The following is a 26917-nucleotide window of genomic DNA, read 5'->3' as shown; positions in this document are numbered from 1 at the left end:
TATCACTTAAAGGCAAAACACACAACTGATAGCAGCAAGTCATTCAAGGAAACAGACAGTGGAGCGAGGCTTCTACATAAAAACTACAGAAAGATGCTGATGTTAAAAGTGTGTTTGCACAACAAATGTTATGGCACTTTCATTCATATGGCAGCACATTTAAAATAAAGCTAAATGCTAAAAGCTATACACTACTTTTGGATTCATTTTTTGGATTCTGCGTACAAATGTGATTAATCGTGATTAATCAGGGAAATCATGTGATTAATTAGATTAAAAGTTTTAATCGTTGCCCAGCCCTAGTTTTTTTCATTCAAAGCTCACCATTTCTTTCTAATCACGCCCTCCTCAGGGGAACCGTGCACAAGCCTTCATCTCTACAGGTAAAGCGGATGGATCGTGCACGCCCTGCTTTAAAGGTAGGGCAGGAGATCCTGGATTTTGAGTCCAGCGAAGCTGCATTTTGAAAATACACAGGTAAAAAGTCCCAACCCTTTTCTTCACTTTCCCCCCGAAGCCACACCTCTAGAGTACATGAACGCGCACGAGCACGAAGGTGCACGAGCGCTGTTCTGACAGCAAGCATCGATCGTTGCCGTATTTAGTATATGATAACTATACGTTTAATAATGCTAGGTGCTAGCCAAGCTGGCTCTAGTTTAGCTTCCTGCCAAGCTTCTGGACGCGTAATTCGTTCACGGAGCAGGGTACGCGCACAGGGGGAAGGAGGGGGAGGGAGGAACAGATTGCAGTTTGATAGACGGCATCAGAATCCAATCATCGTTAACGGTCCGTTCAGTATGATTGGATACTGTTTTTGTACGTTCTAGAGGCCACTAAAACTTTTCATATTTGTGTCAAAACTTTTAATTAATTGGTTGCAATGGGGGTGTGAAGAGTATTTCAAGCAATATGTAAAAAAATGTTCCAGAAAAAGAACCCCTACCCAACCTTTAACTGTGCGAAAGGCAGCCGGCTGTGGAGCGGCGGCTCTGTAGTTCATCAAGTTGTTGAGGGATGGCGGGAAACTGCAGGTCACTCGTTCATTTTCCCAACTGCTGATGGTCCAGTCCGAAGCCTCCCTCTTGTCCCTGCGGGCTGCAGATGCCTCGTCATGATGCCATGACAAATGGGGCGATAAAACTTTGGAACGCTCTGAAAGAGTTCTCACCGCTGCCCATTCTGCAGGGAAACCTTTGGATTGGAATTAGGAAGGTTTTTTTTATTTTTATTTTTTTTTTTGCCTTTTTATGCCTTTAATGATAGGACAGTTGGAGAGAGACAGGAAGCAGGGCAGAGAGAGGGGGAACAACACGCAGCACAGGGCCGTACGATGCAGGACTGGAACCGGGACCAGCTGCAGATAGGACTATAGCCTCTGTACATGGGGCGCCTGCTCAACCCACTACGCCACGGACCCCCACATTACGAAGGTTTTTAAGAAGCATTGGTGGTTTCTTTTTCTTTTTTTCCATTTTCTTTTTTTTTATTAAAATAAAAAGAACAGACAGAGATGTACATGGTATGTTGGGACATCAACATCTGGGTTTCTTTAAACAATTAGATAAAATATTAAATAGAATAAACAGGAGACCGAGCAACCTTTTCCTGAGACAGTAGAGCTGTGTATCAGATTATGAGAAAAACTGAAACAAAACAAATAAATCCCAAGAGTTAAAGAAATAATAAATAAAAAAATAAAACGAACAAAAAGACAAAACACCACCACAAAAACCAAATCTATCAATTCGTTAACTCCACGAAATCTGGCCGTGACTGTTGTACATAGAAGACTATATATATATATATATATATATATATTATTATTATTATTATTATATATATTGGATGTATTATACTATGTATACCATTCTGATCATAACTTAAATCTGTTCATTTGTAGGCGAAGTGAAAAAGTCATTTTTTCCATTATGTATACTTCATTAACTATATCATTATCCATATATATATATATATATATATATATATATATATATATATATATATATATATAGATATATATATATATATATATAGATATATATATATATAGATATATATATATATATATATATATATATATATAGATATATATATATATATAGATATATAGGTATAGGTATATAGGTATAGATATATAGGTATATATATATATAGGTATATAGGTATATATATATAGGTATATAGGTATATATATATAGGTATATATATATATATATATATATATATATATATAGGTATATATAGGTATATATATAGGTATATATAGGTATAGGTGAAAATCATATTTCCCTAAAATAAAAGTGCAAAACTGGAAAGGTACTTTCACATTAAATATACTTTCCAATGTTTTGTGGTTTCCTTTTCACCTATCAGCTCATTCTCCAAACGTCTGGTCCTCTCTGGCGGAGCTGAATGACTGAGGCTGTTATCTATGAGAGCTTCAGCGGTGACATGAGCAGAAGGAACACGCATACAACCATCATTTCAGCTCCCACTGAGCACTGAAAGACCGACTAAGATGGAACTGCACAGGAAACATTACAGCTGCATGTTGGGGGCTGTGAGAAGGGTGCTTTAACAACTGTCTTATCAGATAATAAGGTCTGTCTAAGCAGCGGTGAAATGTACAGATGCTGAGATATCACACATGTGGAGCTGGAAGACTTATCAACACACTATATACGGATATATACTGTCTGAATGACAGAATATTGTTGTTTAACAGCTGATGAAGCCGTCGATGTTAGAAAAGGGTCACATGTCACACTGAGTCGTTATTCATGGAGCAGCTTCAGCAGCAGTGAGCTGAAGTAATGATTTCCCTTAAGCTCTAAACTCTGTAAACTTTAGCAACATTTGAAACATTTTCAGGTGAGAAAGTAGTCGTTTAGATCCCCAACGTGTTGAAAACCTGACAAAATACCGGCTGTTTACAATTTTGTTCCCACGAATTCGGCGCTACTAAAGCTAGCCGCAGTGAGCAACGCACTTCCTGTTATTTTCACAAAATAAAATACCCGTTGCCTTTTATCATAGGGAAAGCCATTACCATACAATTGGTGCTTTTGTTTTGAAAACAGGAAGTGAACCTACCCTCGTTGTAGCTAGCTTGAAACTGCCGTTTTGACAGGAAATGACGATCGGCGACGTCACGTTACGTTGCATCTTGGGTAGTTTGAGTATGAGTAGTAACCTCATGATGCATACCAAACATTTCGGAGAATCTAATATGCATCCGGGAACTTCTCGCTTACTCAAACTCGCATACTAACTCAAAAAGTTAGTAGGAGTAGTAGGAGAAGTATGGGGTTTGGAACACAGCCATCGTCCTGTTGATGAGCCAGTTTCAGCTTTAGCTGTCGGACAGACGGCCTCACATCTGACTCTAGAACACTTTGGTGTCCAGAGGAGTTCATGGTGGACTCAGTGGCTGCGAGGTGCCCAGGTGCTGTGGCTGCAGAACCAGCCCAGATCATCAGCCCTCCACCACCGTGCTTGACAGCTGGTGTGAGGTGTTTGTGCTGATATGCTGTGTTTGGTTTCCTCCAAACGTGCTGCTGTGCATTATGAGCAAACATCTCCACTTTGGTCTGCTCTGTCCAAAGGACATTGTTCCAGAAGTCTTGTGGTTTGTTCAGATGCAGCTTTGCAAACCTAAGCTGTGCTGCCATGTTCTTTTTAGAGAGAAGAGGCTTTCTCCTGCAGCCCTTCCACACAAACCAAACCTGTTCAGCCTGTTTCTAACTGTGCTGTCATGACCTTTAACCATGGGCGTCAATTGGGTACGGCAACTGCCACACCTTGGCTCAAGGGGAAAATGGAAATGTTCGTTTTTCTTTTTTCTTTTAAAATTAATTTATGGTATCACTCTGTGTCAATTTGTATAGATTATTCTATTATTTAATAAATATATGAACTACAATTTAAATTCTGAACAACACAATCAATTGATCTAAGTATCTTTTGAAATGTGGTATCTCCCAGCCCCCCCCTCCTCCCACGAGATGACGGAGCCTGGAGGTGAAAGCTGATGTTATTAGCGGGATTTTCTGTTTGCTAATTAATGTAAAATATGAACAGGAAGCAGAAAACTTTAGATTTATTTATCACCAAAAAAAGGGCAGGTGATGATGAGTCCAATGTTGCCCCAGCGGCGGAGGAAGGACGACCAGGTAGTGAAGGCGGGATTCAGGCTGTTAACGAGCCTGTCCACTTCAGCACCTCCGCCGCTAATGCTAACTCTAATGCTAACTCTAATGCTAACGCTAACAGGGAGACGGAGACGAGTCCATTGTTATGTTAGTGGCTATGTGAGTGAGACTGCATTTGCACACAGATAAGCTACATAGCAGACTTTTGTGGTGATTATTTGCTGGGCGTGTATAACTATTGATTGATACTGTGGTCATGTGACTATAGTGACCTCGCCATACCTTAGCTTTGGCTGAATTTCGCTGCCTTTAACATTTTAAACTTCTGTTTACTTGCAGTCTCATTCTTATGTTTCTGTAGGTTATTTCTCTGCCTTCGGTGTGTTGTTAGGGACTTGTTTTCAGGTTGTCGGGAGTGTTTTCCTCGTCCATCCGATGATATCAGGAGACGGTTTTGTCATTAAGAGAAGCTCCCTGAATTTACATTCACGTAAGCCTGCTGATAACCAGTTATCAGAAAAAGTGCGCCTCTTTTTGATGATGAAAGCCTCCGTGACACCTGATACAGTTACCCGTCAGACTTCTGCCTCGGCTCTGACTCGAGGCAGCAGTTAGAGGACAGAGGAGTGAAAGCAGGTCGGGCGAAGGATGCAGAGAAAGCCGGTTTCAGCAGCTCCTCCTCCTCCTCTTTCCTGTTATTTCTTCACCTCGCTCTCTGATTTTTGCTTCAGCTCGTTGCGTTGGCAGAAAAGTCGATAATGGAAGCTTCGAGATAACAGCTCGACATGTCCTCACCCCCCCACTCTCCCACTCTCTGTCTCTTTGTGTCGGCCAGACTCTGAGAGGAAGCCATGTTTTTACAATCCTCCCTCCTTCTCAGCTCCGCCCAAGGGCAAGAATAACCTTTCTCCTTCACCTCTTTCTCACACAAAGTCCACGTGCACTGTAAGGATTATGAGTGCAGGACGGGCTCAGCCAGGAAATTAATCTATTGATTTGTGCTCCTTTAATATTCTCTTCTGCTGCTTCCCTCTCTCTCTGTCCTACAGCAGGAGTGAAAGGCTTTGGGTGTGGCTGTTCGAATGTGTGTGCGTTAGCTTTCTAATCAGCATCCTACTTTCTGTTGAAGGAGGGAGGACAGAATGGGAAGCTGTAAAGATGGACGGAGGCAGTGATGGATGAGGGGAAGAGAGGACGTTTCTTTGACAGTAAAGAATACTGTAAAATAACTGTAAAATAACTGTAAAATAACAGTAAAATAACAGTAAAATACTGGCGTCCCTGCTGCCAGTATTTTACTGTTGCAGATCTGAATAAATCTGCAACAAGAATTTCCCTGTAAAATAACAGTAAAATACTGGCAGCAGTAGGTTATTTTACAGCGCAACTACTGTTATTTATTTTAATCAATCAATCAATCAATGAAACTTTATTTATATAGCCCTTTACAATCGCCAACTGGAACTCAAAGTGCTTTACAACAGGATAAAAACAACAAAACATAAAACAAAACATAACACACGATTCAGAAATGGTAAAAGTGCTAAAAGTGCTGCAGGGCATTAAAAGCCTTCCACAAGTGCAATAAAATTGAATAGAATTTGTATAAAATTAAGATAATTAAAAAAGAGCGGATAGAATGGATGCATAGTGGCCCTAATCAGAGTTCGAACGCCTGTCTAAAAAGGTCGGTCTTAAGCTTCGATTAAAAAAAGGCCGATATCAGTTTAACGGTATATTACCGTTTTTTTATTACAGTATATGACCGTAGAATAATGGTAGGTGTTGTAGTTATTATACAGTCCAACTACTGTTATTTATCAAACAGTATAATACTGTTTTTTTGGATTACAGTACATGACGGTAGGATAACTGTGTTTTAGTCATTTTACAGCGCATCTACCTTAATTTATTTAACAGTATAATAACGTATTTTGGATTTGGACATCAATTCATTACAAATACTGTTTTATGCTGTTAAATTACAGTTACCTACTGGTATTGTTAAATGACTGATTTAACTGTTAATTTACATGTGAGGGATGACTATTCAACAGTATTTTACAATTATTGTAAAAATACAGTCGGATACTGTTGTAAATCCACCGTAAATATACAGCAATTCGTTACAGTGTGGGTGGATGAAAGTGGGGGAAAGCAGAGGAAATGACAGCTGATCATATTCTGCTCTGTTTTACTCATCCTCCTATCTCCTGCTTCCATCCCTCCATCAACGCTCGGTCTTTTTGAAAGTCGCTGAAACGTCATCGTCTCTCCTCTGAATGCATCTCATCCCTCCTGACCGTTGGCCTCCCTCCATCAGCCGTGTGTCACTCTGTCCCGCCGGTCACAAAGCATCCAGAACAGGAGATGACAGCAGGGCTTTTAGGCTGAGCTCAAATCTTTCTCTCCCGTTCAAACTCAGAGCTCAGCTCACGGGAGGTCACATCTCTTTATCATCTTTGGAGCGAAGTTAAGCTCGGAGCACAGCGTTTAGACTTAGATTACTCTGAAACTTACAGTACAGACGAATTAAAGTCTTTGTTCAACTTCTCTGTGAAGAGAACCCAGATGCGAGACTGAATAATTCATAAACAACATAACAAGAAAGACCCAAGAAGCTCAACAAGCAAAGAAATCTAGAACCAACAGCACCAAGAAAGAAAGTTAGGCTGTGTTCGAAACCGCATACTACATACTACATACTGCATACTACATACATCATACTGCATACTGCATACTACATACTGCATACTGCATACTACATACTGCATACTACATACTGCATACTGCATACTGCATACTACATACTACATACTGCATACTACATACTGCATACTACATACTACATACTACATACTACCATACTACATACACCATACTACATACTATATACTGCATACTACATACTACATACTACATACATCATACTGCATACTGCATACTACATACTGCATACTGCATACTACATACTGCATACTACATACTGCATACTGCATACTGCATACTACATACTGCATACTGCATACTACATACTACATACTGCATACTACATACTGCATACTACATACTACATACTACATACTGCATACTACATACTGCATACTGCATACTACATACTACATACTGCATACTACATACTGCATACTACATACTACATACTACCATACTACCATACTACATACTACCATACTACATACTACATACTACCATACTACATACTGCATACTACATACTGCATACTACATACTGCATACTACATACTACATACTGCATACTGCATACTACATACTACATACTGCATACTGCATACTACATACTACATACTGCATACTACATACTGCATACTGCATACTACATACTACATACTGCATACTACATACTGCATACTACATACTACATACTGCATACTACATACTACATACTACATACTGCATACTGCATACTACATACTACATACTGCATACTGCATACTACATACTGCATACTACATACTACATACTTCCATTCTGCATACTACATACTACCATACTACATACTACATACTACTAGCCGAAATCAGCCAGCCTGAAGCTGATTTCTCTTAAGCTCTAAACTCTGTAAACTTTAGCAACATTTGAAACATTTTCAGGTGAGAAAGTAGTCGTTTAGATCCCCAACGTGTTGAAAACCTGACAAAATACCGGCTGTTTACAATTTTGTTCCCACGAATTCGGCGCTACTAAAGCTAGCCGCAGTGAGCAACGCACTTCCTGTTATTTTCACAAAATAAAATACCCGTTGCCTTTTATCATAGGGAAAGCCATTACCATACAATCGGTGCTTTTGTTTTGAAAACAGGAAGTGAACCTACCCTCGTTGTAGCTAGCTTGAAACTGCCGTTTTGACAGGAAATGACGATCGGCGACGTCACGTTACGTTGCATCTTGGGTAGTTTGAGTATGAGTAGTAACCTCATGATGCATACCCAACATTTCGGAGAATCTAGTATGCATCCGGGAACTTCTCGCTGACTCATCAAATCAAATTTATTTGTAGCACATTTCATGTACAAAACAGTTCAAAGTGCTTTATATAAAATAAAAGCATTGCAGCAGGGAGTGGAAGAAGCATTAAAAATACATAAAAGAATATAAAGAGAAACAAATAAGATGATTTAAATGAATTTAAAAACAAGCAACAGTCCAGATAAGTTCAAAGATATCGTGCAGATTTCATGCATAGACACATGAGAACAGAAATGTTTTTAACCTGGATTTAAAAATGTCTCCATTTGGTGAAAGTTTAATCTCCACTGGCAGTTTGTTCCACTTGTTTGCAGCATAACAGCTAAATGCTGCTTCTGCAGTTCTTTGTTTAACATTCCTGGAACCCGTCTCCGGCTGCATCTCCACCTCCGCTTGTGTACTTTCTCAGCATCGCTCCTCCCAACATGTCACATCTATATCTGACACCATTATCTCCCGACCTCATTCACCCGCCTGCTGGAACAAACACGCCTTCCATGTGTGTGATAAAGCCAGCCGGTGGACACGCTGACCTCTTCCCACTAATGATGGCCAGCTGTCTGTCTCTGGATCCTCCGTCAGTCTCTGATCCAGCTTCCATCCTCACAACCCGTCCGTCTCAAGTTTACCAAAGTTAGAAGTCGAGAAGTGGGAGTAAACAACCTCTTCCCCCCTTTCTGCCTCCACACTCCATCCTCTCTGCCATCTCTTTCTTTCAACATTGATATTCTGAGGCCGTATAAAAGAAGACACGAAGGGGAGTTTTCCCCCTGACCTTGAAGGAAATCCACCATGTCAGTATTTTCCTGACAAACTGTGGAATCAGTTTTTCGGTAGTTCAAATAATTTCACATCAAATGATGAAGATGGAGGTTTCAGTTAGCGTCTTTTTATTTATTTATTTAAACATATCTTTATTGCTTTTTCAAATTATACACGAAAAAGCTTTGTATGGAAGCATGAAAGCGCCTTTTATTACACAGAACGTGGTGAACAAGCAAACAAACAACAGCAAAAACCCACACAGTGAAAGAAAAGAACAAACAATAAAACTAGGGTTGGGCAACGTTTAAAATGTTTAACCCTCTAACCGCCAAAGTCGCAGAATTGCGACATGACGTCAGCATAAACAAAACAGTCTGTAGATAAAATAAACGGGCTTTAAGGTGTTCAGTCCTCCTACCACTAGTTGGCAAACATGTTACCCTTTCAAACAAGACCAAGCTCAAGTCATTTTGTAGTAATTTTGTAGTTCACAGTGTTTTTATAAGGCAGTGCAAAAAAGCCGCGCGAGCTCAGACGGAAGCAGTTATTCAGAGCTTTTCTGTAGAGACGTGCGAGTCGAATTTTTATTGTCAGCGAACTATTAGTGAGTTTTTAACACCATGGCTTGTAAGAAGTTGAACCGTGCGGAAGTATTGAGCATGCTATTTGCCGATTCCGACTCCGAAGGAGAGTTTTTACCTCGTGAGGAGGAGGATCGGACGAGCGCTCATGCTTCTCACCGTGAAACTTCCGAAGGCAATGGTGCCGGCATGCGAAGCGAGGCTGTTCTCCAAGCACACACACACACACTCCAACTCATTCGGTGTCGTTATCCAACCTCAATGGAGTGGGTGGTAGTGGGGAACGCGGTCGCAGTGTCCGTGTTGGTCGAGGAATCGGGGGTGGGAGAAGTGGGTCTGGTATCTCTAGCATGCGCTCTCTCCATCCAGCCCCCGGTGCCGCGGCGCGCCTATCCGCCAGCGCAATGATCCTGACATTTTACCACTTGTTTTATTATTGTATTCCTCATTCCTGATCATTATGAATAAGGTTGAACAGGTTAAAAAAAAAATAATCAATTCAATGTCTTCCACTTCTTGCATGTGTTTTCCTACCCTATGGTAGCCTAATGATGACAGTATTTTACCACTTTCTCCTGTTTTATTGTTGGTTTCCTCCTTATGAATGATGGTAAAAGACAGAAAAATGAAAATAAGTTCAAACATCAAGTCAATATCCACCATTTCCTGAAAAAATATAGGCAACTTTTCGCATGCGTTTTCCTACTATTTGGTAATGATGATATAGTAATATTTTACTACATTATTCTGTTTTATTGTTGCTTTCCTGTTCCCTGATCATTATAGATGATGATAGACAAAAAGAAAAAAAAAGTTTTAAAAAAACAAGTTCACAATCACTCAATTCCAATATTTCCTGAACATAATGAGATTCAAAATGGCTGCCACCTGATGACGTCATAATATGCAAATTAGATCAATAATTTCATACCCCACATAAACTATGGATCATGGGCAACATTTTTCTAATGTACAGTAGGCATCTATCTTTCACCCCCTTTCAGCCACCAGCTTTAGAAATATTAATGTCAAAATCCAGTATTTTCAAAAAAAAATCTTGGCGCCTAAAGGGTTAATCTAATTAATCACGATTAATAACATTTGTACGCAAAATCCAAAAATGAATCCAAAAGTAGCGTATAGCTTTTAGCATTTAGTTTTATTTTAAATGTGCTGCCATATGAATGAAAGTGCCATAACATTTGTTGTGCAAACACACTTTTAACATCAGCATCTTTCTGTAGTTTTTATGTAGAAGCCTCGCTCCACTGTCTGTTTCCTTGAATGACTTGCTGCTATCAGTTGTGTGTTTTGCCTTTAAGTGATATTTTAGACTGGAACTACTACGCTGAGAAGACAATTCAACTTGGCAGTGTTTACAGATGACTTTGGTTCTGTCGACTCCGCCGTCTGGAAGAACTTTAACATGAAAATGGCCGAGTAAAAGTTCCGTACCCTTCTCCATGTTTGGTGGATCCGCCGATTACTTTCTTTTCCTGTCTCTCTGAACTTTCCTATCCATTAAAGGCACAAAAGCCCTACAAAAATTTAGTTTTTTTTTTAATTTTCAAAAAAAATTAAAAAAATTAAAAATTTTAAAAAACATGCGTTAATGCGCGATAAAATATTTATCGGTGTTAAATAATCAACGCTTAATATAATTTAAAAATTAAATAAATAATAAAAAAAATAATAATAATAATAATCAATGCGTTAACGCGATAATAACGAGTAAACTTGCCCAGCCCTAAAAAAAACAAAACAGGAAAACATGAAAAAAACAAGGACCAAAACAAAAAGAAACCACACAACGACATTAAAAGCTCAGATTTGTTCATCAGTTACAGGGATAAGCAGATATTTATTGTATTTTACACAGTATTACAGTGTTACTATGATGTTTAGTTGGTTTCATAACTCAGGTGTGGCTCCCTCTGGGAATGTCAGAGCAGATAAGTCCATAGAGGCTCTTCTGTAGAGTCTGTGCACTCTCCATGTCTTTTTATGTTTGCAATGACCTCTAACCCGCTTTTAGAAATTGGAATTTGTGCCTTGATTACAAATACAGTCCAGTTAATGAACCTTTTTCCGTGTTTTCTAACAGCTCGTCTCAGTTTCGTCTTAATTCGGTTCTCACGTGTGATTTCTCTCCCTGGATCCTTGCTGCTGAGATGCAAATACTTTGTTGCGTGACCAAGAAATTGAGGGCAGGTCCCACTGTCCCTGCTCAGTCAACAAAAAACATGTTTAAGTTCAGCCAAAGATGGAGTTTGAATGTTGTGCTTCAGTTTTTTGGCTCTTTTTTTTTTTTTAAATGCAGTGCAACTAAAGAATATGTCCTTCTGGAGAAGTTTAATTCAAACTTCAGAGTGAAATCTGGCACACAGGGACGACTTTTATCTGTATTTGTAGCAGAGAGACGGGCAGAATCCAGCATAAACAGACACCAAATGCAGATAGATTTGACAAGTAGATATTTTAAGACATATTTCCACTGAAATATCATGTGCCCAGACGGGTAAATGGCTGCCGTCATCTCATGTTGAGGTGTGAGATGTTATTTTTGACTTCTTAAGGACGATGTGGGCCTGTTGTGGTTGTGCAGCTTTTCCACAGATGGACATAAGCATTGGATATGTTGCCCTGGTCATACTTACTGTGTTGTTTTATGCAGGCTGGGGGCAACCGGGTCCAAAATATTAGTTATTTATAAAATACTGGTGATTTAAAACTTTTTAAAAACATGTGAAATATACCCTTTGTTCTGACCCTCAGTTTGTATTATTGCATAGAAAGCCTCACCTGCTTTCCCTAAAGGATGTTTCAGTGTTCAGACTGTCTGAACGTAACTCTTACTGTCACCCTGCAGTTAGGGTCAAAACTACACTTATGACTCATCATTTATTTAACTTATATACGGATCCTGTGTTGAGCTGCACAAAATGTGTAAAAAATGCGATATCCACCTGTTCCACATCAGCATCGCAGACTGCCTTTACGGCATTAGATAGTAGATTAGTTTTTTGCATTTTGATCGCCCTAAACTAGGTCCTGTATGGAAACTACAATTGTTACACTGCTCAAATCTGGATGGAATTATTCTAAAGAGGCTATAGATTCATTAAAACCTTGTTTGGGATTTTTGAAACCTTTTTCTGATTTGTGAAAATGTAGAACAGGGTCATTTTACTGCTTTTTTTTTGTATTCTCATCACCCTAAACTAGGTCCTGTATGGAAACTACAATAGTTACACTGCTCAAATCTGGATGGAATTATTCTAAATAGGATACAGAGTCTTTAAAAAACATTTTATGATTTGTAAAAACTTTATTTGGTTGCTAAAAGAGTAAGCTTCTGATCACTATTTTCCCCATTAAGTTCCGATGTGTGGCTTGGTGCGGGGGGAGGAGGGTCTCCGCCGACAGAGAGATGGTTTTGATTTTAGGGGTCGTAAAGCCGGCTTCCTCTGCATTCACTTCCATTCTGCATACTCATCGATCAGACAGTATGCAGAGCGTTTACCCACAATGCATTTCGCTCCAGCCGGCCTGAAGCTGATTTCCCTTAAGCTCTAAACTCTGTAAACTTTAGCAACATTTGAAACATTTTCAGGCGAGAAAGTAGTCGTTTAGATCCCCAACGTGTTGAAAACCTGACAAAATACCGGCTGTTTACAATTTTGTTCCCACGAATTCGGCGCTACTAAAGCTAGCCGCAGTGAGCAACGCACTTCCGGTTATTTTCACAAAATAAAATACCCGTTGCCTTTTATCATAGGGAAAGCCATTACAATACAATTGGTGCTTCTGTTTTGAAAACAGGAAGTGAACCTACCCTCGTTGTAGCTAGCTTGAAACTGCCGTTTTGACAGGAAATGACGATCGGCGACGTCACGTTACGTTGCATCTTGGGTAGTTTGAGTATGAGTAGTAACCTCATGATGCATACCCAACATTTACGAGAATCTAGTATGCATCAGGGAACTTCTCACTTACTCAAACTTGCATACTAACTCAAAAACTTAGTAGGAGTAGTAGGAGAAGTATGCGGTTTGGAACACAGCCCATGTGTGGACAAAAAGTAGGACCTGTAGGGACTTTATTCTAGATAATAACCTGATAAAGATGTGTGGGGAACTGTATTAATGTGGTGTTTGGTGAGAGAAACAGATGCTGGAGCTCACGCTGAGTGACTGAACTGTCGACCCTGATAAAGTTCACCGCAGACCGGACCATCTCCAGCGGCGTTAGGTCCTTTTCACAGTCCTGCTCTTTTACATTCCCTCTGAACACAGACAGAAACTCACGCTGCCACTCATGCACACTCTCAGTGCCCCGAGGGCCGGGCTGGGCTTTATAATTCCATCCCTCCTCTCGTCACCTCTGCTCCGGACTCGATGAAGAGGAACTGCCCTCCGTCGCCTGAATAATGCAAAGCACACACACGGAGGAAGTGGACGGCAGAAGGCTAAGTGGCTGCAGACGCTCTGTGTGTTGCTTCCCTGTTTCTCACCTTCAGTTGGACCATCATCAGAACGTGGTTCGGCTGAAGCTGATGGTTCACTTTTAGCTAACGTTGGTCATCAAAGTTAGCCTCTCAAAGCTCACACGGCAAACACATCTGCACCTTAAGCAAGTGCGGCGCCGCATTATCATTCGTTGGGAGTAACGTTTGTTTCCGTCTGACTCGTGTTGCTCTGACTTTGCTCCGGTTTGAGGCCGGTGTCACCAGGTACTGGACTCAGTTCCAAGGTCAGGTCTGACTGCAGGGACGAGGGTAGCAGGGTCACAGAGTTTCAGAAGTATCCTACATATCGTCTTTGTCCTGAATTCTGTCCGCTGTTAGACTCTGGCTGTGTTCGAAACCGCATAATAAATACTGCATACTTCCATACTGCATACTACATACTGCATACTACATACTGCATACTGCATACTGCATACTACATACTACATACTACATACTACACACTACATACTGCATACTACATACTGCATACTGCATACTGCATACTGCATACTACATACTTCCATACTGCATACTACCATACTGCATACTGCATACTACATACTGCATACTGCATACTACATACTACATACTGCATACTACATACTGCATACTGCATACTACATACTACATACTGCATACTACATACTGCATACTACATACTACATACTGCATACTACATACTGCATACTACATACTACATACTGCATACTACATACTACATACTGCATACTGCATACTACATACTACATACTGCATACTACATACTACATACTCCATACGGCATACTACATACTGCATACTACATACTGCATACTACATACTGCATACTGCATACTACATACTGCATACTACATACTGCATACTACATACTACATACTGCATACTACATACTGCATACTGCATACTACATACTACATACTGCATACTACATACTACATACTGCATACTATACTACATACTGCATACTACATACTACATACTGCATACTACATACTGCATACTGCATACTACATACTGCATACTACATACTACATACTTCCATACTTCATACTACATACTGCTTACTACATACTACATACTGCATACTTCCATACTTCATACTACATACTGCATATTACATACTACATACTTCCATACTACATACTGCATACTACATACTTCCATACTACATACTACATACTGCATACTACATACTACATACTGCATACTGCATACTGCATACTACATACTACATACTACACACTACATACTGCATACTGCATACTACATACTGCATACTACATACTGCATACTGCATACTACATACTTCCATACTGCATACTACCATACTGCATACTGCATACTACATACTGCATACTGCATACTACATACTACATACTGCATACTACATACTGCATACTGCATACTACATACTACATACTGCATACTACATACTGCATACTGCATACTGCATACTACATACTACATACTGCATACTACATACTGCATACTACATACTACATACTGCATACTACATACTACATACTGCATACTGCATACTACATACTACATACTGCATACTACATACTACATACTCCATACGGCATACTACATACTGCATACTACATACTGCATACTGCATACTACATACTGCATACTACATACTGCATACTACATACTACATACTGCATACTACATACTGCATACTACATACTGCATACTGCATACTACATACTACATACTGCATACTACATACTACATACTGCATACTATACTACATACTGCATACTACATACTACATACTGCATACTACATACTGCATACTGCATACTACATACTGCATACTACATACTACATACTTCCATACTTCATACTACATACTGCTTACTACATACTACATACTGCATACTTCCATACTTCATACTACATACTGCATATTACATACTACATACTTCCATACTACATACTGCATACTACATACTTCCATACTACATACTACATACTGCATACTACATACTACATACTTCCATACTACATACTACATACTTCCATACTTCATACTGCATACTGCATACTACATACTTCCATACTACATACTACATATTACATACTACATACTTCCATACTACATACTGCATACTACATACTACATACTTCCATACTTAATACTTCATACTACATATTACATACTACATACTTCCATACTACATACTACAAACTGCATTCTACATACTACATACTTCCATACTTCATACTACATACTGCATACTACATACTACATACTACATACTGCATACTACATACTACATACTGCATATTACATACCACATACTTCCATACTACATACTGCATACTACATACTACATACTTCCATACTACATACTACATACTGCATACTACATACTACATACTTCCATACTGCATACTACATACTGCATACTACATACTACATACTTCCATACTACATACTACATACTGCATACTACATACTACATACTACATACTTCCATACTTCATACTGCATACTGCATACTACATACTTCCATACTACATACTACATATTACATACTACATACTTCCATACTACATACTGCATACTACATACTACATACTTCCATACTTCATACTACATATTACATACTACATACTTCCATACTACATACTACATACTGCATACTACATACTACATACTGCATACTACATACTATATACTGCATACTACATACTACATACTGCATACTACATACTGCATACTACATACTGCATACTCCATACTACATACTACATACTGCATACTGCATACTGCATACTACATACTGCATACTACATACTGCATACTGCATACTACATACTGCATACTACATACTACATACTGCATACTATACTACATACTGCATACTACATACTACATACTGCATACTACATACTACATACTTCCATACTTCATACTACATATTACATACTACATACTTCCATACTGCATACTACATACTACATACTTCCATACTACATACTGCATACTACATACTGCATACTACATACTACATACTTCCATACTTCATACTACATACTGCATATTACACACTACATACTTCCATACTACATACTGCATACTACATACTACATACTGCATACTACATACTACATACTTCCATACTGCATACTACATACTGCATACTACATACTACATACTTCCATACTACATACTACATACTGCATACTACATACTGCATACTTCCATACTTCATACTGCATACTGCATACTACATACTTCCATACTACATACTACATATTACGTACTACATACTTCCATACTACATACTGCATACTACATACTACATACTGCATACTGCATACTACATACTACATACTTCCATACTACATACTACATACTGCATACTACATACTGCATACTTCCATACTTCCATACTACATACTACATATTACGTACTACATACTTCCATACTACATACTGCATACTACATACTACATACTTCCATACTTCATACTTCATACTACATATTACATACTACATACTTCCATACTACATACTACATACTGCATACTACATACTACATACTGCATACTACATACTACATACTACATACTGCATTCTACATACTACATACTTCCATACTTCATACTACATACTACATAATACATACTACATAGTGCATACTACATACTACATACTTCCATACTTCATACTTCATACTACATATTACATACTACATACTTCCATATTACATACTTCCATACTGCATACTACATACTTCCATACTACATACTCATCGATCAGACAGTATGCAGAGCGTTTACCCACAATGCATTTCGCTCCTGCCCGAGCCGAAATCAGCCGGCATGAAGCTGATTTCGCTTAAGCTCTAAACTCTGTAAACTTTAGCAACATTTGAAACATTTGCAGGAGAGAAAGTAGTCGTTTAGATCCCCAACGTGTTGAAAACCTGACAAAATACCGGCTGTTTACAATTTTGCTCCCACGAATTCGGCGCTGCTAAAGCTAGCCGCAGTGAGCAACGCACTTCCGGTTATTTTCACAAAATAAAATACCCGTTGCCTTTTATCATAGGGAAAGCCATTACCATACAATTGGTGCTTTTGTTTTGAAAACAGGAAGTGAACCTACCCTCGTTGTAGCTAGCTTGAAACTGCCGTTTTGACAGGAAATGACGATCGGCGACGTCACGTTACGTTGCATCTTGGGTAGTTTGAGTATGAGTAGTAACCTCATGATGCATACCCAACATTTCGGAGAATCTAGTATGCATCCGGGAACTTCTCGCTTACTCAAACTCGCATACTAACTCAGAAAGTTAGTATGAGTAGGAGGAGAAGTATGCGGTTTGGAACACAGCCTCTGTTTCTCTGCCTTTACCCCCAGATGTTCTCCTTCACACCTGTTCATTCATTCATCTGCTTCCCTCAGCTCCCTCCCAGTTCTCATAGTTCTCTGGTCGGCCATCTCATCTACCAGTTCATCGTACGTCCTGATTTCCTCGTCAGTTAATCAGTCTTTCAGTTCATCCTGCTTCTGTTTGCATGAAGTTTTATTTGCAGTTCTTTGTTCCTGCCTTGGCAACACCTCAGCTTCTAAATAAAGCCTCTGTTGTTCATCTCCTTGGCCCGTCTCAGCCCGTCTGAGTCCCTGAATTACCGCAAGATGGCCAATAAAACGCCGCCCCGGCCTCTTCACGCCTCTAAGTGAATAACAACACTGGAACTGAACAGCAAAGATGCTGTAAAACTGGAACAATGACTTAAAAGAAGCTGAAATGTTGATGATTATTGTTGATGAACTCGTACTGGATGCTGCTATGAGTGTGTTATTCGGTCCGGCGGTTATCTCCGTGAATCAGAGGCTGTTCTGGATCACAGCTTCCATGTTTCTCTGCTCAATTATCATTTCCACTGATGGCATCTTTTCTCCTGCGGCCCATTTTCTTCTTCTTTTCTTTCTCAAACCTTTTATTATATTAAGGAACCATCCTGAAGGTGTCTCATGGTTTGAAAGTCATTGTTTCTGAAGGTTTTCATGAAGCACAATAAGACATCTTTATTCGTCCTTGACCTTTAATCAGCAGGATTACAGACAAAAGGAAAAATAAAGATAGTGATCACAGCAAAATGGGTTTAAACCTTTGAACCTTTGTGTAATTTGGCTTCTTCTTCTTCTTCATGGGATGAGACGACCCTGGCTTTCTGATCCTAGATCCATAAATCTCACCGGAATGAGTGCCGTCAGACTCTAAAGAAGACGTAAAATCCTCTTTTTGTTCAGCACACAGAGAAGAAGAAGAAGAAGAAGAAGAAGAAGAAGAAGAAGAAGAAGAAGAAGAAGAAGAAGAAGAAGAAGAAGAAGAAGAAGAAGAAGAAGAAGAAGAAGAAGAAGAAGAAGAAGAAGAAGAAGAAGAAGAAGAAGAAGAAGAAGAAGAAGAAGAAGAAGAAGAAGAAGTGCATCTTTGGAGGGAAAAAGCTGCCGTTATTTTGACAGCTTTCTGCGTCAGACTGTGAGAGAAACACCCAAAGATGGAGGTTATTCAGACCGTCTGTGTCTGACCTAAAGCTGGAAACTGTAAAGGTTTCATATTTCCACCCGTCCACCTTTCTGAGTCTCTGCTCCTACTTCTTCTTCTTTTCTTTTACTCATTTCTTCCTTTTACGGAAGCCCAGAGCGGACGTGGTACGTATAAACTTTTTTTCTGATGGTTTTCTTGAGATAACGAGATAATTTACCGATGGTTTTCGAGGCCACTTTTTCTCCCCAGTCCGCCCCTGTTTATATGTGTTTTATGTGTTTGCAATTAGTTTGTCTTGTAGAGATAACTTTCATATCAGCCCGCGTCCTTTAAGGAGACGGCTGGCTCGACCACCTCAGTGATCCTGCTGATATAGTCGACTTCATCAGTGACCAGCTGAGGGGACCAGGCCGTCTCCATGGTTACCGAATGATGCAAGAGAGGTGCTCGTTATCTTGAGAAAAACTAAATGCTCGTCACACCAGCGGGATTTGCTTTGTGCATTTTCACACAAACGCTCCACATTCCATGTTTGATTCATAGGCGACTTTATTCAATTTTCAATGAAAAGGCGGGTAAAGATGAAGGTAATGTTCATTACTGACTTTTGGTCTTGGAGGTCACATGAGTAATACGTTAAATAACGAGGCACAAACGAAGGCTGTGTTCGAATCCGCATGCTGCATACTACATACTTCCATTCTGCATACTCATCGATCAGACAGTATGCAGAGCGTTTACCCACAATGCATTTCGCTCCTGCCCGAGCCGAAATCAGCCGGCCTGAAGCTGATTTCTCTTAAGCTCTAAACTCTGTAAACTTTAGCAACATTTGAAACATTTTCAGGTGAGAAAGTAGTCGTTTAGATCCCCAACGTGTTGAAAACCTGACAAAATACCGGCTATTTACAAGTTTGTTCCCACGAATTCGGCGCTACTAAAGCTAGCCGCAGTGAGCAACGCACTTCCTGTTATTTTCACAAAATAAAATACCCGTTGCCTTTTATCATAGGGAAAGCCATTACCATACAATTGGTGCTTTTGTTTTGAAAACAGGAAGTGAAGCTACCCTCGTTGTAGCTAGCTTGAAACTGCCGTTTTGACAGGAAATGACGATCGGCGACGTCACGTTACGTTGCATCTTGGGTAGTTTGAGTATGAGTAGTAACCTCATGATGCATACCCAACATTTCGGAGAATCTAGTATGCATCCGGGAACTTAAAAAAGTTAAAGTTAGTATGAGTAGTAGGAGAAGTATGCGGTTTCGAATACAGCCAAATTGTCATATGTTTTATGTGCTCGGGAGTCCCTACATTCGGTCTGCAGCATTTGAAGGTTCCGGGTCATACCATGTGCTGATTGGTGTAGGGGGGAGTGCACCAGAATCAGTTAGAGGAAGTTTTTTTTTAGATTTAGTACTATGGTTTAGACATGCTAGGAAGTATAATTGATTGATTTTATAATGGAGGGTAAATGTATTTTAAGGTTTTTGTGTGTTGTTGTTATGGGGATGTGTAATGGGAGGAGCAGGAATCCCCCAGGGGTTTGGTTGGTAGAGCCCGAGTAGGATATAAGGCTGCCAGTTGTACCACACTCGAGAGAGCTTTCCTGTTGCTAGTAATGCTGCTAGGACCACAGTGCTCCTGGTCCGCAGTATGTGTTTATGTCAAAGTCTGTGTGATGTAAATGTTGGTGAATAAAACACTCTGTGGGCTACATGCCCATCCTAACAGGGGGTAAAGATGGGTAAAAACCTTTGCCAGAAACACATATAAACACATATAAACAGGGGCGGCCTGGGGAGAAAAAGTGGCCTCGAAAACCATCTGTAAATTATCTCGTTATCTCCAGAAAACCATCAGAAAAAAAGTTTATACGTACCTTGTCCGCTCTGGGCTTCCGTATCCTTTCACCGTGTTCTCCTCCCCTTCATCTTTAATCCCACGCTGACTCGTACCCTTTGATTTTTTCCGAGGTGACATCCCTTTCAGCTTCCTGTTTGCCTTTTGATCGGGTTTATACTCCCACTGCTTCGGCTCCTGCCTCGGCTTCCATCTTCTGTATTACTGGGAAACACTTTTCCTCCTCTTTGTACCTGAACATTTGTGTTGGATCTGCACTCATCCCCCTCTTCAGCCGAATGGAACGGATATGATTACAATGAGGCTTCAGCACCGATATGTAAAATGTGCCCGAGCACCAATCAGTGCTGATAAGATGGAGAAGGACTGAGACGCAGATCAACACGTTATCGAAGCACATTTATTTTAATGGGAACACTCTGAGCAGACTGATTAAAGTCATCGTGATGACAGGATATGACTGTCAAGCAAACATAGAAATAAGCTTTATTCTGGGTGCAGAAGAGATAAAATGAAAGCTGAATACAGCTGATAAAGTCCATCAAAGATGGAAAATAATTAAATGTACAAACACCTTCCTGGACATTAGATCAGTGCATCACTGATGATTATTTAACTGTGTTTGGCACCAGGATTTATAACATAACTTTGGCTTAACAGCTCAGAAAGAGAGCTGTAGCTGCTCTGATTTACCGCTTAATGACTGCACACCTGTGCAGGTGCACAGCAGCATCCATACTCAAATATATAGGCAGATACAGATATAAAAACAGGCTACATTTGTTTGAACAACTATAAACCCACAGGAAAACAGGAGCAAACCTAAACAACAAGTTATAAGTAGGGCTGGGCGAGTTAACTCGTTAATTATTTAACGCCGACAAATATTTTATCGCGCATTAATGCAAGTTTTATTCATTATTATTATTATTATTGTTTTATTTTATTTATATATTATTATTACTTATTGTTATTATTTTATTTTAACGCAATTTTTTCTTTCCTAAATTTTTTAAATTTATTTTATTTTGTAAAAGTCTGTTGCTCACAGGCTTTTATTTTGTAAAAGTCTGTTGCTCACAGGCTTTTATTTTTGTAAAAGTCTGTTGCTCACAGGCTTTTATTTTGTAAAAGTCTGCTGCTGTCTGCTGTGGAACAGGAAAAGAAAGTAATCGGCGGATCCACCAAACCTGGAGAAGGGTACGGAACTTTTACTCGGCCATTTTCATTTTAAAGTTCTTCCAGACGGCGGAGTCGACAGAACCAAAGTCATCTGTAAACACTGCCAAGTTGAATTGTCTTCTCAGCGTAGTAGTTCCAGTCTAAAATATCACTTAAAGGCAAAACACACAACTGATAGCAGCAAGTCATTCAAGGAAACAGACAGTGGAGCGAGGCTTCTACATAAAAACTACAGAAAGATGCTGATGTTAAAAGTGTGTTTGCACAACAAATGTTATGGCACTTTCATTCATATGGCAGCACATTTAAAATAAAGCTAAATGCTAAAAGCTATACACTACTTTTGGATTCATTTTTGGATTTTGCGTACAAATGTGATTAATAAACTAACTAAATAATCATTTTGCATTCGTTTTGTCACCAAGATCTTTGACTGATGATGGAGATTCAGGTGGCTGCATAAAGTGGAGTTTATCCCAAAGTGTGGAGGAGCAGAAACCCACCTTAGAGTATCTGAGTTCACATGAAGGATAAATCCCCCTTTTAAAAGCTCCAGATGTTATAAAGTAGCTGAATCAGGTGGTAAAGGTGTGCATGAGTCAGACAGCCGTGTGGTTTGATGGATGTAATTTCTAACATTTATTTAACATTCAAAGAACAAACCCCTGGTTAGCTGCCTTTTCTTCCATAAAATAAAAACAGGGAATCAGTATTTTGGGCAGTATTTGTTCTTTTCTTTGATGAATAACTCTGTTTTGGGGGTGAAATACTGTCAGACTCGCTATAAAAGCTGTTTCATTTGGACTGAGAGTATACTGTGTTTAAACTCCACTCACTCTGTGCTTCGCTGGTTTTACTCTGACAAAGATAATCACACGTCTGACTCTGCAGCAAAGCCTGAGACTGATAGTTGAGATTATAACACACACAACTCAACACAATTCACTTTCAGGCATGTTTTTATATCAGGCGGAGCTAAATTAAAGCCATTTAGTTTAAAAAATGTCTCCTCCGCACGCTATTTAACTGTTAATTTACATGTGAGGGATGAATATTCAACAGTATTTTACAATTATTGTAAAATACAGTCGGATACTGTTGTAAATCCATACATTAACGCACTCTTCTGTATATATTTTTAACATTTTTTACATTTATTACTTTGTTTTATTATTATTATATTTTTTGTTTTTATGGCACCAAACGGACCGGGCCAAATTCCTCGTGATGTAAAAATTACTTGGCAATAAAACCTTTTCTGATTCTGAATATACAGCAATTCGTTACAGTGTGTGTTTACTGTGTAGAGATGTGGCTTTAAATGACATTTTGCATCTAAAATATCTTTTGATCCTATTTTTACCAAATTAATCAAAGCTGCAAAGTCCAGTTTCCCCCTCAGCTCATGGTTTTGGACTAAAACTTGGGATTTAAGTCCACCTGCATGCAGCATGTGGGTCCAGACTTTGTTGAAGGATGCCCTCTGTGTCACATCTTTCAGCATCCATGATGCTGTAATGCATTTAATCCCTCTGTGTGTCATTCAGGATGATCCCAGCCAACCACAAATACTTCCTGCTGAGCGACCTGGCGACGTCCCGGGACTACGAGCTGTGCGTGTTGGCCGTGTACGACGACGGCATCACCACGCTGACGGGCACCAAGCTGGTGGGCTGCGTGTCCTTCACCACGGACACGGAGTACGGACGCTGCCACTCCATACGAGACCAGGTGGGTGTGTTAAAGCGGCGCTGACAGCGAGCTGAGCTCAACAACAACACGGAGGCCCCTGGGATCCTCAGAAATCTACACTTTTTGTTTTCCAGCTCAGACTTCCTGCACAAGAGAGATTTACTATGTGGCAGGCTTGGATACAAGAGTCAAATTAATACTAATAAACACATTAATTAATTATAAATATATCTCTCTATATATATATATATATATACCGTATATATATATATATATATATATATATATATATATATATATATATATATATATATAAATTTATATTTATTTATAAATATTATAAATTAATATTAATATAAATATAAAATCATATCATATAAGTTATATTTTTATAAATATATATATATATAAATAAATATATAATCTATATATATGTACACGCACATCTATATGTTAACGTGTTACATTTATTATTATTGTGCGTTAAAACGTTAAATTTCAGTTGCTCAAATTCAAGGATTCATTCAATATATTCAAGGATTCATTCAATATATTCAAGGATTCATTCAATATATTCAGGATTCATTCAATATATTCAAGGATTCATTCAATATATTCAAGTTTCATTCAATATATTCAAGGATTCATTCAATATATTCAAGGATTCATTCAATATATTCAAGTTTCATTCAATATCTTCAAGGATTCATTCAATATATTCAAGGATTCATTCAATATATTCAAGGATTCATTCAATATATTCAAGGATTCATTCAATATATTCAAGTTTCATTCAATATCTTCAAGGATTCATTCAATATATTCAAGGATTCATTCAATATATTCAAGTTTCATTCAATATATTCAAGGATTCATTCAATATATTCAAGTTTCATTCAATATCTTCAAGGATTCATTCAATATATTCAAGGATTCATTCAATATATTCAAGGATTCATTCAATATATTCAAGTTTCATTCAATATATTCAAGGATTCATTCAATATATTCAAGGATTCATTCAATATCTTCAAGGATTCATTCAATATATTCAAGTTTCATTCAATGTATTCAAGGATTCATTCAATATATTCAAGGATTCATTCAATATATTCAAGGATTCATTCAATATATTCAAGTTTCATTCAATATATTCAAGGATTCATTCAATATCTTCAAGGATTCATTCAATATATTCAAGTTTCATTCAATGTATTCAAGGATTCATTCAATATCTTCAAGGATTCATTCAATATATTCAAGGATTCATTCAATATATTCAAGTTTCATTCAATATATTCAAGTTTCATTCAATATATTCAAGGATTCATTCAATATATTCAAGGATTCATTCAATATATTCAAGGATTCATTCAATATATTCAAGTTTCATTCAATATATTCAAGTTTCATTCAATATATTCAAGTTTCATTCAATATATTCAAGGATTCATTCAATATATTCAAGGATTCATTCAATATATTCAAGGATTCATTCAATATATTCAAGTTTCATTCAATATATTCAAGGATTCATTCAATATATTCAAGGATTCATTCAATATATTCAAGTTTCATTCAATATATTCAAGGATTCATTCAATATATTCAAGGATTCATTCAATATATTCAAGTTTCATTCAATATCTTCAAGGATTCATTCAATATCTTCAAGGATTCATTCAATATATTCAAGGATTCATTCAATATATTCAAGGATTCATTCAATATATTCAAGTTTCATTCAATATATTCAAGGATTCATTCAATATATTCAAGGATTCATTCAATATATTCAAGGATTCATTCAATATATTCAAGTTTCATTCAATATATTCAAGGATTCATTCAATATCTTCAAGGATTCATTCAATATATTCAAGTTTCATTCAATGTATTCAAGTTTCATTCAATATCTTCAAGGATTCATTCAATATATTCAAGGATTCATTCAATATATTCAAGGATTCATTCAATATATTCAAGGATTCATTCAATATATTCAAGTTTCATTCAATATATTCAAGGATTCATTCAATATATTCAAGGATTCATTCAATATATTCAAGGATTCATTCAATATCTTCAAGGATTCATTCAATATATTCAAGTTTCATTCAATATATTCAAGGATTCATTCAATATATTCAAGTTTCATTCAATATATTCAAGGATTCATTCAATATATTCAAGTTTCATTCAATATATTCAAGGATTCATTCAATATATTCAAGTTTCATTCAATATCTTCAAGGATTCATTCAATATATTCAAGGATTCATTCAATATATTCAAGGATTCATTCAATATATTCAAGGATTCATTCAATATATTCAAGTTTCATTCAATATATTCAAGGATTCATTCAATATATTCAAGGATTCATTCAATATATTCAAGGATTCATTCAATATATTCAAGGATTCATTCAATATTTTGCTCCATATTGACACGAGAGCATCAGGACTGAACATGAATATTTTTAGGCCATGTTTTACCACCTGAAGCTCACAACATGCAATCCTTTGCTCGCTGAACTAAATTAGTTTTCCTGTCGCAGCTGTTTCATTATTTGTGTGCACTGAAGGATGCTTTTCAGTTCCCCTGAAAACACGGTTTCTGGGCTTTGGAGGGTCTCCAGAATAAT

The 26917-nt window shown here is 38.1% G+C and overlaps 1 protein-coding gene across 4 annotated transcripts in view; it reads left to right on the top strand.

Annotated features, from left to right (window-relative positions):
• LOC142387984 (leucine-rich repeat and fibronectin type III domain-containing protein 1-like protein) overlaps window positions 1-26917 on the top strand; it is a 470255-nt gene that overhangs the window by 417617 nt on the left and 25721 nt on the right. For all 4 annotated transcript variants that reach the window (XM_075472790.1, XM_075472789.1, XM_075472787.1 and 1 more), the window contains exon 13: window positions 24126-24309. In XM_075472790.1, the coding sequence (XP_075328905.1) occupies window positions 24126-24309 (184 nt within the window). The remainder of the gene's footprint in view (window positions 1-24125; window positions 24310-26917) is intronic.

Source organism: Odontesthes bonariensis, chromosome 9, assembly GCF_027942865.1.
Source record: "Odontesthes bonariensis isolate fOdoBon6 chromosome 9, fOdoBon6.hap1, whole genome shotgun sequence".
Taxonomy (NCBI): domain Eukaryota; kingdom Metazoa; phylum Chordata; class Actinopteri; order Atheriniformes; family Atherinopsidae; genus Odontesthes; species Odontesthes bonariensis.
The sequence above is the reverse complement of the archived record's forward strand: the minus strand, read 5'-3'. Positions and strand labels throughout refer to the sequence as shown.